The 14,444-nt window shown below is 30.9% G+C and overlaps 1 protein-coding gene across 1 annotated transcript; it reads left to right on the top strand.

The window, feature by feature from the left end:
* The first annotated feature begins 9,702 nt into the window (after positions 1-9,702).
* LOC124895798 (ethylene-responsive transcription factor 5-like) lies at positions 9,703-10,904 on the top strand. Its single transcript, XM_047406220.1, has one exon. It carries the CDS (start codon positions 9,966-9,968, stop codon positions 10,794-10,796), a length of 831 nt encoding a protein of 276 aa, XP_047262176.1. The 5' UTR covers positions 9,703-9,965; the 3' UTR covers positions 10,797-10,904.
* Positions 10,905-14,444: the final 3,540 nt, after the last annotated feature.

Here is a 14,444-nt window from a genome sequence, read left to right as displayed (position 1 = left end):
AGGATTAGCCGTTACATCATACATTTGACCAATGTATAATATGTGACCGAATGTATGAGTATGTTTGTAAAAAAAGGGAGAGAGAAAATAAGAAGGGATTTTGTGTAATTATTTTCATTGTGTAGGGAATTTATGTTGTTTACACTTTTATTAAAGCGATAGGGTAACTTAAAATACTCAAAACTGTCCATCAGAGAGACCTTAGTTGTTTTTTGCAACGTCATTGAGAGATTTGAAGCGGAAACCCAACCTAGGGCCATGGATTCTTTTAGATTTTGATTCAATTGGCCTCAAGACTCCATTTAGAACCCTAAACTCCTAAAGGACCAGGATTTTGAAAATCATTCTAGGTAAAGTCCAAAGCAATCATTGACTTATGATTTCTACAGCATTAGGGGACGTTTAATTAGTAGGATGTATTAAAAAAATGATTATATTTTTGAAATCTCAGAATAACCTTCAGCCGCTATAATCTCTGTCACAGCCTGCCTGTTGGATGAGTGCGCAGTGGGTAGATCTCCACCGTGTAATAGCTAGCCTGCAAATTACACAGGAATGTAAACCGCACTAGATGAACCCTGTGTGACAGGCTCAATTCAGAAAGCATTGAAGAGGGTCGAACTCTCTCATTTATGTATTAGTATTTAACATCTTATTTCATAGAGTTTTTAATGTATATATAACCTGTACGTAATAGCACATGCGCTCAATAGATATTATCTACTCTGATTTTAGATTCATCCGACTTTAGCTAGAATACGTCACTAAAATGTAAGACCTACTTAAATATATACTCAGCATTTCTTATGTATTTTTGCCTATGTGGAATTCGTATCTCAAGATATGGTGTCACATGAACTTTGCCTAAACTCAACATTTAAATTTGCTAGGCCTTCCTGATATTTGCCTAAATTCAATTAAATTTCGACTCACAATCAATAAAGCTAACACATGAGTGACTGTAATATCATAAATAACGATCCAATTTGTTAGTAATTTTATCTGCTCAAATTCTGACTCACAATCAACAATGCTAACATATGAGTGACTCTAATATCATAAATAATGATCCAATTTGTTAGTAATTTTATCTGCTCTGAATCTATAGACGTGCACAATTTTAAAATATATCACTAAAACTAGTTTTATAAGATCCGTGCTAAGCTCAGACTCAAATTCAAGTAAGTTAATATTTTATATAATAATATGATTTAATATAGAAAAAAATTATAACTCACAAAGATCATAAATTGAAAAATATTAATAGTTTTATGAACATATATTCTATAGCTATAAATAAAAATATATTTCTTCAGATATTTATTAAGTCTTAATTTTATTCATAATTTCATGTGGCAAGAATTTAAATTTGTTAATGTGATAATTTAAGCTCAGTTTTACTTTAAATTAAGGGGTAAAAAATTAAATTCATCAAAATGAACCTCGAGAATATATTAATTCTTTTTATTTAATTTATACCTAAGAATATTAATTCTCAACCAATTAAAAAGTATTTTAAAAATAATCTGATCTTAATTGATACCGCTACCTTCATTTTTAATTTTATCAATAATTTTAGCTTTCAATATTTAAACGATTTTATTGATAATTTCAAAAGTAAGATAAAATTGTTCATGCAAAAATTTAATTCAATACATAAAAAGTAATTAGCAAATATTGAGAACAATATTCCGTTCATCATAAATAAATATAACCTTATAAAATTAGTTAAGACATTTACTGATTATTTAACAACAGGGGACTCTAAATAATTCAGTTGAGACTTTTCTCTCTATTTTTTTTTTAAAATAGTTGAACAATTAAAAATTTAAGAAAAAACTCAATAATAATTTCTCAAATCATGACACACCACATACAAAGTCTCATTTGACAAGTAAGAAAATAAAATAATTTTATCTATATCTCAATATCAACTACATATCATAATTTTATTAAATTAATAAATTAATTAAAATTAATGAAGCAGCCTTGTGAGAACTATCAAAATTTATTATTCTCTAGCATATACGTAAAACCTGCTTATTTATCGGTTAAAAAGTTGCTAAAAATCCTCCACTTGATGGAGATGCTATAGGATTTTATGACACGTGACCCTACAGCCTCCCAACTTGTGATGAAGAAGACATTAGACAGAGAGTGTATTTGGTCATCTTCCAACTTGGGTAATTATTAAACCTGTAAACATTACCAACAAATCAATTTCCCCTCTCCAACATCCATGGGACACAATTTGCATCTATCCCTTGCACCCCACAAGCTACACCTCACATCCATCCCTTTTAAGTTATGGATAACTCTTACTAAATTTAATAAAGATTAAATTTATTATTTTTTTATCTCATTCTATTTGACATTTTTTAACTTAACATAATGATAAAAAGAAAATTTTAAATTTTGTAGTTTAAAATTATCCTTAAACATTTATGTCACAATAAATTATTTCGTTAAGAATAAAATGACACTTTTAAAACTAAATTATTCTAATTATAGTAAGATGAAGTATTATTTTTGTGACGGACTGAAAAAGAAAGTGTGTCACATAATATGAGATGAAAGGAATAATATACTACTCCTTTCATCCAAATTTATATGATACAATTTTTTTAACTCGTTTAAAAAAGAATATCATCTTATTATAATTAGAAATAATTAAACTTTAATTTTTTTTTATCTCACATAAATATTCAAGAATTATCTTACCGCATGTTTCAAATTTTTTTTAAATACGGTGTCAAATCAGGGGTGCCACATAAAATGAGATGCAAAAGCTACCTTATAAGTATAATTTAAGCTGATAACTTTGTAATTAAATATTTATATGTCAAGTTAACACTACAAGAAAATGATTAAATTGTGACGGAATATTTGAGACGAAATACTTCTGTCACAATTTGTGACAGAATTTTGATGAATTTATGATGAATTATTTTTGCATAAATATAAAAAAATTAATTTTTTTATTTTCACATAAGTATTGAAAGAATAACAGATTTGTGACAGATTTAAATATAATTTTTATGACAGAAATATTTTTATCATAAATTAAAGCTGATGAGAAAAAATAATAACTTTCTGTCACAAATCCATTACTAAATTTGTGACAGATTGAGCATTCCATCACAATTTTTTTAAAAAGTAATTAATGTAATAAAAATTTAGGACAATTTATTCCATTACAACAAAAATTTAAAAAAAATTTATTTGTGACGGATATATTTCCGCCAAAAGCAGAATTTGGTTCCCTCTAAAATATTTTTTGTTTTCTCTCTCTTTTTTTATGTCGTCTTTTTCCATCAATTACACTCAAAATCCTTAATTTTTCATCTTCTTAATTTCTTCATAGGTATTCAATTTCTACCACAAAGCAGTCGCATTCACTGAGAGAATCCACATTCAATTTCTTCTGCAAGCACTTAGTTCATCTCAATTTCGATTCTTCTTCAACTTATTGAGGTAGTTTATCTCAATTTCTATATTTTTCAGCTTATTGAGGTATGGATTAGGTCCTTTTTTTGCTTGTTAAGGTATGGAATAGATTGATTCCAACAGAATTGCCCTTAACTAGCGATATAGCATGAGTTTTTGTTGTTTCTTGGAACTCATGGGGTTGTTTCTGGGGTCAGAAGGCACTGATAGGGTTGTTCCTTGTCACAATTTGTTTTGTATCCATAGCTGACAGCGTTGGTCATCGCCCTATGCTTATTATGTCATCCATGCTATATTTTTTTAGTGACTTAAAAATGTTGTGGCCGCCTAATGTCTATGTCCTGCTTATAGCTAGACTTTTAGATGGGTTTGGAATCGGATTAACATATAAACTTTAGCTTCCTCTGCTCTTTATTAGTATCACTAGGTAATTTTTCATGTTAAATATCATTGGTCTTTGAGCCAATTCCATTCTTTGGGATCAAATTATTGAGTTCCTCAGCGCAAGCACTTTCTTATCATACGTCAAACTACCCGAGTCGCTTGTTTGAATAGAGTTTAATGTCATCTCAGTTGCTCTTCCGATGTTTTTAGTAGAGTTAATTGTGTAAATCCAACTCGTCCATTGAGTGGCTTGTCTTATATAAAACTATGTAGCCGCTGCCAAATGCCATGGAGTAATTGGTATTTCTCCTATAGACATATTTTCATCTGTTCACCAAAGTCGCCCTTTCGGCATTCTCTGACTCCCTGGCCATAACATTTCGTATAAGAGTTTTAATCAGCTGAACAACTTCACTTATGTGCCTTGGATCCTTAGAACGAAATGAAACTTCCTTCAAATAAATAGAACTATGATTCTTAGCAGCATTTGTATCGATAGGTGTAAAAGGGGTACCAGGGGCATTGCAAAATGATACGGATATAACAGTTGCGATTGGTATTCTGCTTGCTAGAAACAGTTTTAACAGTGTCCACATGGAAATCAACCATAGTACCATATATTGGTAAAAAAATAGCACTGATGCTCTTCTTCTTAAAGTGGAATAGAATGGGTAAAAGTGATAATTTTTTTCTTCTTTCTTTGTCTTTCTAAACAATTTATTTCACATGATTCATTTTTCATGAACTTTGTTTTGCAGTTATAGAATAATTGTCATTTTAGAATATGAGTGATACACCATCATTGATTGCTGGTTCTTCTGATACTCCCGGTTCCATAGATATCCCTCTTGAGTCTAGTAGCAGCTCATCAACAATTAGGAGGTTGGTCATATCAGTTGTCGGAAAAAAGTAAGAGAAGATATTTTTACAAAAGTTATTCAACTTTTTTAAAAAATAAATTTCATAAAATGTATAGTTTACTATTTATAATTATATTTCAGGTTTGTCCCTAATGGTCATTCTATCTCAAAGACCATCACAGAAAATTTTAAGGAACGACAAGATGCTACTGGATACACATAGAGGAGTGTTACTGAATCCATTCGTAAATTCTATTGGCATGAATTCATGATAAATATTACTTTATATTAAAAATTTATAATGTTATTGTTGTGTTTATGTCTCTAACTATTTTTTTTTCTAGAAATCATATCAGTGGAATTCTACAGAGAATTCCATAATCGAACGTACTTGGAAGAAGGTGGCCTCCAACTTATATACCAAAGTAACGTATCATTGGAGAAGAGAAATAAACAAATCAAATTTTGTGTCGGATGATGATTGGCAAAGCTGGAAGACATATTGAGCTTCTGATGAATTTAAGAACAAACCTCATATTGCAACTTAAAATCGATGTAGTGAAACTAGTGGTCCGGGCATTGGTCCAAGCAAGCATATCAGCGGTTCCAGGTCAACAGTAGAGCATATCATAAAATTGATAAATTTCGTACTTTAATAGATTAATTCTTTGACTTTATCTCCGATTTTAATGTTGAACTTTTTTTCAGGCAACCGAAATGGGCCATGAACCAAATTCATGGGAGATATTTAAGAAGTTACACCAAAAAAAGGATGGAAGTTTTGTTGATGCCAAGTCGAAGAACATTAATGTAAGTTTGCTAATAAGCTTCTCATTCTTTAGATCTTGAAAGCATGAGATCAATATAGATCTTGCAAGTCGAGTGACTTTTTATTTGTATCTTGAAGTAGTGAAGCCTTGTGGGGCCAATTTTGATTCACTACACTTGTTGCAATCTTGTACTCTTAAAAATCTGGTTTTTGTTGAAATCTTGAAGTCTAGTGAAGTCGGGTGTAGCCTATTTCGATTCACTAGTATTGTCGTTGACATCTTGTTGTTCTTGTTGTGGTTTGCTTCTTGTGTTTGAACTTGATCTTGTATTAATATTTATGTATGCCTTCCATGAACAGAGAGGTGCCTCAGCTAGGTAAGGCTCTGAAACACCACGTTTATGTCGCTACTTTGTTAGGAGCATATTCCCGGATTTACAATCATTATGTTGTCATTTGTTTTATGATTTCCGCCAGGCTTTTGTTGGTTTTAAGTGCATCTACTATCCTTTACAGTCATTCTAGTGCAAAATATTAGTTTTACTGCACTTAGATTGCTCTTGTCGCTGATGGTTGTGCTACAACTGTAATCACCAATATTGTTCTTTGAGCTTTGTGAAATGTCCCCTTGCTCTCTAGATTTTGATGCCTTGTTGGGTTTCAAGACAGGGGTAACCCTGTCATCATGGCTATTATTTGCAAAGCCTGGTTTAGTAGCATGACAGCGATTGCTATTTTCACTTGATTCAGTGGTTGTACATCCAGAACCTTGAATCGTAGTTCCCTTACCAGACTCGTTTCTTACATTCTTGAGAGCACACTGACATTACTGATAGATAAATTGTTCAGAGGTCAGATTAGAAGTGTCGGATGTCACTGTTGCTTTCGATTTTGCTTTCTTCTTGACAAGGGTCTTGTTCTTGACTGTTGGCTTTGCAGTATGAGTGGTGCTTTTGTTTGATTTACTCTCTTTGTTGCTTCTCGTGGCACTAGATGAAGAGACATTTTGCAATATGATTTTCCATCTCAGCTTAGGATTCTTGGCGGTAATAGGTTACATTATTGAAAATTGCTGAAGTGCTTTTATCTTGTCCTAGTCTTTCTGCGTGAGTGAAACCAGATTCACTTGTATCTGCAAATATAAAAGAGTTTGTAATTCTTTTAACTTGGGCTCTATTTTACTGAGGAAGAACATTTTTCTTAGGATTTCTTCTGGTAGCAAAATGTTTTTTCTCTTTGCTGCTTGATAAAAAGTATAAGGTTTGCTGAGTTAGCTCTAGAGGGAAAAAGCCAAGAGAGAGACATCTTTACATGCAGCCTTTATGATGTGAAAGTATAAAACTACCACCATCTAGCATTGTGCACTAGCGCGATAAGATTGCAAAAAATAACAGGAAAAACTTGTCCAACACTTGTATCTTCATGCAAACAAATTGATACAAGATCTATTGTTAATTATCGAAGAAACAATATCTATTGATGCTCATTTGTTTTTTAGTTTTACAGTCTAAACAAAATCAAGATTTGATAACGCCACACATAATCACTAAGCATTTTATAACTTTTCTATCATTAAAATACTAGTAATGCTTGAATGCAGGGGATATTGTTTCCTCTCCTAGCTTCTATTTTAGTCCTTTTAGCTGCAATTTAAGAACAACCCCAAATTAACGTCAGCTAAAGAATACTGGTACATACGACCTTACACTATTAAAAGGACATCCATCCTCTCAGGATTCGGGGAAGGGCCGCAAGCTGATAGAGTGTTATGTAGACAGTTTACCTTGACACAAGTATCAATAACTGATTCCACTATTAGATTAATATGGAAAAGTGATCAGGACTCAGGTCTTAGAAAATTTACCTCTGTAGGCAAGTAAAATACAACTCACCTATTAGCAGAGGTATAAGCGAAATCATTCCATTTCTGACCATCCCCGATATAATTCTCCTATCAGCTATACCTGTGTAACGTCCCCTCCCTTTGGGATCAAATGTAATACTTTTTGGGCCTTAAATCTCATTCAAGAACTTGATTTTCGATTTCTGTAGCAAATTCTGGGTATCTTTTTCCACTGAAATTTCAGACCAGGCAGGCACATCAACTCTGGTCAATTTTTATACTGTTGGCTGAGTATTCTAAAAATACAAATAATGCGGTGCCACTGATAGTTAGTGTACCTTTATTGAACTGAGTGTTTTTCTCATTCTGGTCAATTTTGTGACATAGTGTTAGAACAGTAAGGAGTCCAAGTCTGACAGCTGGTTTTCTAAATTTGCAAGAATATTTAGTGTTGTGTGATGTAGTTTAATATTGCACCTGCAATGGGTTGATTGTTTTCTTAATCATCTGGTGTTTTCAGCTTTCTCCTTTTTCTGTTTTTTTTTTTTCATTATGCACAACCGTCCTTGCTGACCAATTATAATTTTTATGGATTAGTTTGTGTATAAGTGGATTTTAATATATGAACTATTTGGATCAGAATGTAGCACTATTGATGGCTATTAATGTGATATAAATGAACTGAATGCACTTCCAAGTGTGAAGAATCATGTTGCGTCATGCTAGAAAGAAGTGCGAAGTCTAACGCTGGGCTTCCAACAATTGTAAGAGAAATTTAATGTGTTATGTAGTTCCCATATTGCACCTACAAAGAGCTGACATGCAAAAGTGATTTATCTTCTTGTTTTAGCTAGTGGTATTATATAGGCTGGTTGTTTTCATACTGTTTTTGTTGGTTGATTATTTATATTTTTTAGGATAAAATAGAGGTTGTCATATATACTGCTCTTTCGGGATTAACAGATGATTCATCAGAAGATTAAGAACACGATATAAATCGCATATACTTTGGTATTGTGAGTGGAACAAAAAAATAATGTGTGTATGAATTGGCCTCTCAAACTTCAACCTTGTATAAAGATATGACATGCAATTTTCCTGCTGTAGTGTTCGATCATGTTGCCGAAGAGCGCATCAAAATACTTGAGAAAAAGGTGTCATATATGAGAGAAAATCAAGAGAGAGTTTTTCAAGAGCGTGTAGAGTTGGAGGTGCAACAACGAGTAGAGCAAGAGGTTTTCCGTTTGAGGCAACAAACTGATGATCGATTCAAATCTATGGAGGAGCAATGGTCTCGCATGATGAGCGATATGCCATTATTTTCTCGCTCATTTAGTAATCCTACTCTCCCTAATAGGGACTCATCTAATGCTTAAGTCTTTAATATTTTGGACTTTAGTTGCTTCAAGTGTCGACTTGAACATTGTCACACTTTTTTGGATAGTTATATGCTTTAAATTTTAAACATTGGTAGACTTTTGCTTATTGAAGTTGTGATTTTGCATGTTTTAATTAACTTCAGACTTTTTTTAATTATAAATCTTGTATTATATTTTTTATATATATAGTGTGAGAGAGAGAGCTTAGTATTTCGTTATTATTATTTATTAAATTAAAAATTCAAATAAACTTTATGACAGATTTAGTTTGTCACAATCTATCCTAAATTTGTTACTAATATAGACAAGAGAGTCATATTGTGACTGAATTAGTCTGTCACAAATTATTTATAACGAAATATATTGTCACAATTGTGGTGACTAGGTTTGAAAATTTACTACGAAAATTATTCTGTCACTATTTTATGACGGATTATTTTGTCACAAATTTGTTATAAATTTGTGACGGAATTTAAGTCAAATTTAAGAATTTATATTGTGACGGACGATCTGTCTCAGTTCCGTCACAATAATTTTGTGATGAAAATTAAATCCGTCACAATAATTTTATGACCAAAGGTTCTGAGACGCATATTTTTCCGTCACAAATTCATCACAATCAATAATTTGTGACAGATTTGTGACTAAAATCTCTGTCACAATTTAGCCATTTTCTTGTATTGTAATATTTAATAATTACAAGGTTTACTGTTAAATATGTTTAGATATTTTGCATATATTTTTAATAGATAGTAGTAATTTAAGTAAAGCTATTAGGTTCATGTAAATTCCGTAAGTATGGCTCATGTAGATTCACATGTGAGCGTTAAGAGTTCATTAAACAAGAAAGTGTTCTTAAAGCTTGAAAACAAAATCTCAGAGCAACCCTATTTTTTAAAAAAATTTCATATTAAATAACAGCACTAAATTAATGAATGACAGGATATGCAACACACATTGGATAACTCTTTCTACGTTAACACAAACAACGAGCTAACTTTATCTTTTTCCAGCTAATCACAAACTCACTATCACAAATAAAAAAAAAGTGTCCAAACCGTATCCCCAATGCCATACCCCCAGCCCCTCCCTTTCCCCCTCTTGCACAAATATATACATGTGTGTCAATATTTATATATATAATGATACTACTACACATATATAGAGACTCACATTAAAACCTTTACAACAAAACTTACAAATATTTTCCTTATCCAGAAACCCCCTCATAAACATAAACACAAAAAACTTTCCAAACTTCACCAAGGAAAAACCAAATAATAATGCAAATGATGACGACACAAGACGAAGGATTAACGTTAGAACTCATAAGACGACATCTCCTCGAAGATTTCACAAATACAGAATCATTCATCAACAGTCTCAATTCCTGCTTTTCCGATCATATGTCTCCTGTTTTCATTACTTCGATAGTAAAAACTGAGCCATCTACTTCCACATCACTATCAGATTCTCCCAATTCCTCATACCTAAACGAACCCAACTCTCCAATTTCCCGTTACTTCAATCTCCACTCCGATTTCCCCGAATTCAAAATCGATTCAGACATCATCCTCAGCCCAACATACAGCTCTGCCGTTTCCAGCAGTACTAAGGAAAACAAAAATAACGAACTCAAGACCGCATTCAAAACAGATTCAGACAACATCCTCAGTCCAACATACAACAGCTCTGCCGTTTCCAGCAGTACTAACAAAAACAAAAATAACGAACACAAGAACGCATTCCAAACCGATGCAGACAACATCCTCAATCCAACACACGACAACAACTGTGCTATTTCAAGCAGCATTAAGGAAAACAAAAGTACCGAAACTAAGAAGAATTACAGAGGAGTGAGGAGAAGGCCATGGGGGAAATACGCGGCAGAGATAAGAGATCCAAGTAGAAAAGGATCAAGGATATGGTTAGGTACATTTGATACGGATGTGGATGCTGCAAGAGCTTATGATTGTGCAGCCTTTAAGATGAGAGGAAGAAAAGCTGTACTTAATTTCCCGTTGGATGCCGGAAAATCCGGTGCTCCGGCAAATATTGGCCGGAGAAGGAGAAGAGATAGCAAGATGGAGCTGATGGAGGTGCTGAATTTTTAACGTTATTTAAGGTGTTTTTACTTTCAGGAGAAACAAAATGTGTGATGTTAATTACTTAATTACTTAATTGGGAGGTATTAGAGAAAATAATATTGATATTAGCTTGGATATTTATTCCATTTTAGTAGTATTTCATATTTTAATTGTACATTATATTTAGAACTATTCTTATATCCAGTAAATTATGACATTATTAATACCAAGTAATATTTCTATTTTGATACACCTTATTTTAATTGTGCAGCATTTAAGATGAGAGGAAAGTAAGTTGTACTTAATTTTTTGTTGGATGCCGAAATATCTAGTGCTCCGACGAATATTGGCTGGAAAAGGAGAAGAGATAACAAGATGAATTTGATGGAGATACTGAAATTTTTAAAGTTGTTTAAGGTATCTTGTCTTGGGAGAAACAAAATGGGTGAAGTTTGTTGATTACTTAATCCTTTTACAAATTATTTGACGGGAGGTATTAGAGAAAATAATATTGATACGGGCGATATTAGAGAAAAATATTAATACTATTTAATTTTATTAATGTTTCTTGTACATCATATTTAGTAGTTCCTCCGTTTCATAATAAAATGAATTATTAATTGTACATCATAATAGGTAGTATCATTCGTATTTCTATTTTGATTGTGCAGCATTTAAGATGAGGGGTAGAAAAACTTCACTTAATTTTTTGTTGAATGTCGGTAAATCTGGTGCTCCGGCAAATATTGGCCGGAAACAGAAGAGATAACAAGGTGGAAAGTATGTTAATTAGTGTACTTAATCTTTTTACAGAATTTTTAATTGAAGTACGCTATTATTTAAATCAATTCACCAAAATAATTCTTTTTTCTTGAAAATTTACAAAACTAGAATGAATGTAGTAGACATTAACACATTAGGTATCGTTTTATTCAAAAAATTAATGAACAAAAAGCCTAACAATTAATGATGTTACATATAAATACATTACTATGTTTTATAAGTAATTCGTTACCACAAGTGATGAAACTTTGCGACCCTGCCACCTTGGACTCTTTGTACGAAATCTGATGTTAAAGCCGTTATGGTGAATCCTTTACAGCTAAATCACTATTATTATTAGACTCAGAAAAATTCGATAGATTTTAATCAAATCATGTTGTATATACTAATAGAAATTTATGAAATATTTATAAATATTTGAGTCTATACTCAATTATATTATTGTAGGTAAATTAGATTGTTATTAAAATTTATTAACTTCAAATCATGTATTCGCTCCGAGGTCAGGGAAGTAGATAAAGGCTAGCCACACAGAAAGAAAGAATAACTTCACATTTGTGAGAACCAAATAGAGGACCATTTTCCAGATGCTTGAAGTTAAAAGGACTAATTGGACCCCAAAATTCGGTTCATGCATTACTATTATTACTTATATGTCGACAACAGTATGTCGCAGGCAGAAAATGACACATTTATAGATCACCACATCAATAATTTATATCTATAATCTATTCTATATCTATAATATATTAAAATTATGAAATTACTTAAAAAAAGTGATTTAAATTTTTTATCCTCCACTAAAAGACTCTGTAATAAATAAAATCGTCTTTTCATATTTTTTCTTTAATTTATAATATTAAATATTGACTATAATAAATATATATACAAAATTAAATGAAGAAAATTTTCTACTTTTAGTTGAATTTCTAAATGTATGACAATATTTTGTTAAAGAAAATTCAACTTCAAAGAAATTATTATATAAAAAAAATTCTATATAAGGTAATTTTTTTTTTACCTAAAATAGATTTAGAGTCATCCTTTTATAGTTGTAGATAGTTTTGTTATTGGATCTCTAATATAACACATTGAATTAATTTTTAGATTTTGAATTTTGTTTTCTATTACGTTGTTTTATTGATCAAGAATACTGAAACATCTTTTCATTTTTGTATATATATAACTTTCATTATTGATTCTACTACATGACTTTGTTGTTTTTAGATTTTAAGTTTTCTTTTCTATTACGTCGGGTTTATTGATCAGAATTAACAAACTTTCATTATTGAATAGCTTTGTTGTTTCTTCTCAAATAATAAGTTTATGATTTTTTGTGTAAATGTTAGGTTTAATTATATTGTTCTAATATCTTTATTATCATATTACTTTTGTAGTTTACAGGTGATAGATAAATGTCGATCTGGTTTGAATTTTTTTCTTTTTAGATAAGGTAGGTTTAATTGTATTGTTTTGATATCTCTATTATCGTATTATGTTGTTGTAGTTGACAGGTAGTAGATAAATGTCGATCGACTTTGGAAAATTTTTTTTGTAAAGGTTAGGTTTAATTGTATTGGTTTGATATCTTTATCATCGTATTATTTTGTTGTAATTTACAGGTGGTAGATAAATTTTAATTCGCTTTGAGAATTTTTTTTTGTAAATGTTAGATTTAATTAAATAAATTCTCTATCTTTACATGTTTAAAAGATGAATTTAATTATTGTATACTTTTTTATTATTTAAATAAATATCCTATTTAGTGTAACGCCTGAACTCATTAAAATAAGATACACACATAAAGCGCGTGTTTAGTACAATATATATTATAGCAATGAATATAGACAAATTTGACAAATCTATGAAAACTAAGGGAAAAAAATATCACAAAAATCTACGAAGGGAAATTAACTAGTACTTGATTCTAGCTACTAGCTAAGTGGCCCCTCTTCCCGACCCCCATTTAAATAACTAGCTAGTTGCTAAGCTTTTGTCTCAACATCCCTAACATGGACCACATACAATTACTTCTTGGTAAAATCATCAATGTCACTATCAATGGACTTGTGCCTTCGCAACATTGAGCATACCTCCCACTTGAACCAAATAGGTTATCATGAATGCGGATTAAATTATTTTGAGATTATAATATTTAAATTAATTCATCTCATTTGGGTGGTGAAATAAAATAATACGAAGTTAGATGGGATATACATCATTAAATTTGAGATTAAATTTCTATTTTATTTGATTGAAGATATTAAATATATTCTGAATAAATCATACATTAATACTATCACTTATAAGATAGTATTATAAATTGCATACTTTCTACCCTTCATATCCTGTTTTGTAAGAATATATAAAAATTTTAAACTTAAAATATCTATCTTATTCCATGAATCAAACCATGAAATAAACACATTCAGATAGAATTTTTAGATATTTTTCAAGTATTTATTGGACATGTACCAAGTGGACGCAGCCGCAAAAATCCAAAATGCCCATAACTTTCATACTAGGGCCAAGGAGACCAACATGTGTCTGACATATCCAGAAACTTTTAATAAGTCACGATATATCCTATCCTATAAATTACTCCCTTTCTTTAAAAAAAAAATAACCTATTTAACTTAGCATAAAGTTTAAAAAAATATACTTTTTTTTTAAATCTTGTAATCTTAAATTAAAATTGTATCAAATGTATCAAAATACCCTTTAATCTTGTAATCCTAAATATGTCACATAAAAAATTGAAATTAAAGTATTACCAAAAAGGAAAAGGAATCATTCTTTTTTGAAACGAACTAAAAAGAAAAGTAGGTCATTCTTTTTTAAACGGAGGGAATAATATTTATTATATAGAACTACTTCCCAAAGTCTTGTACA

Source organism: Capsicum annuum, unplaced genomic scaffold (assembly GCF_002878395.1).
Source record: "Capsicum annuum cultivar UCD-10X-F1 unplaced genomic scaffold, UCD10Xv1.1 ctg997, whole genome shotgun sequence".
In the NCBI taxonomy this organism is placed as follows: Eukaryota; Viridiplantae; Streptophyta; class Magnoliopsida; order Solanales; family Solanaceae; genus Capsicum; species Capsicum annuum.
This window is presented reverse-complemented; position numbering and strand designations above follow the sequence as displayed.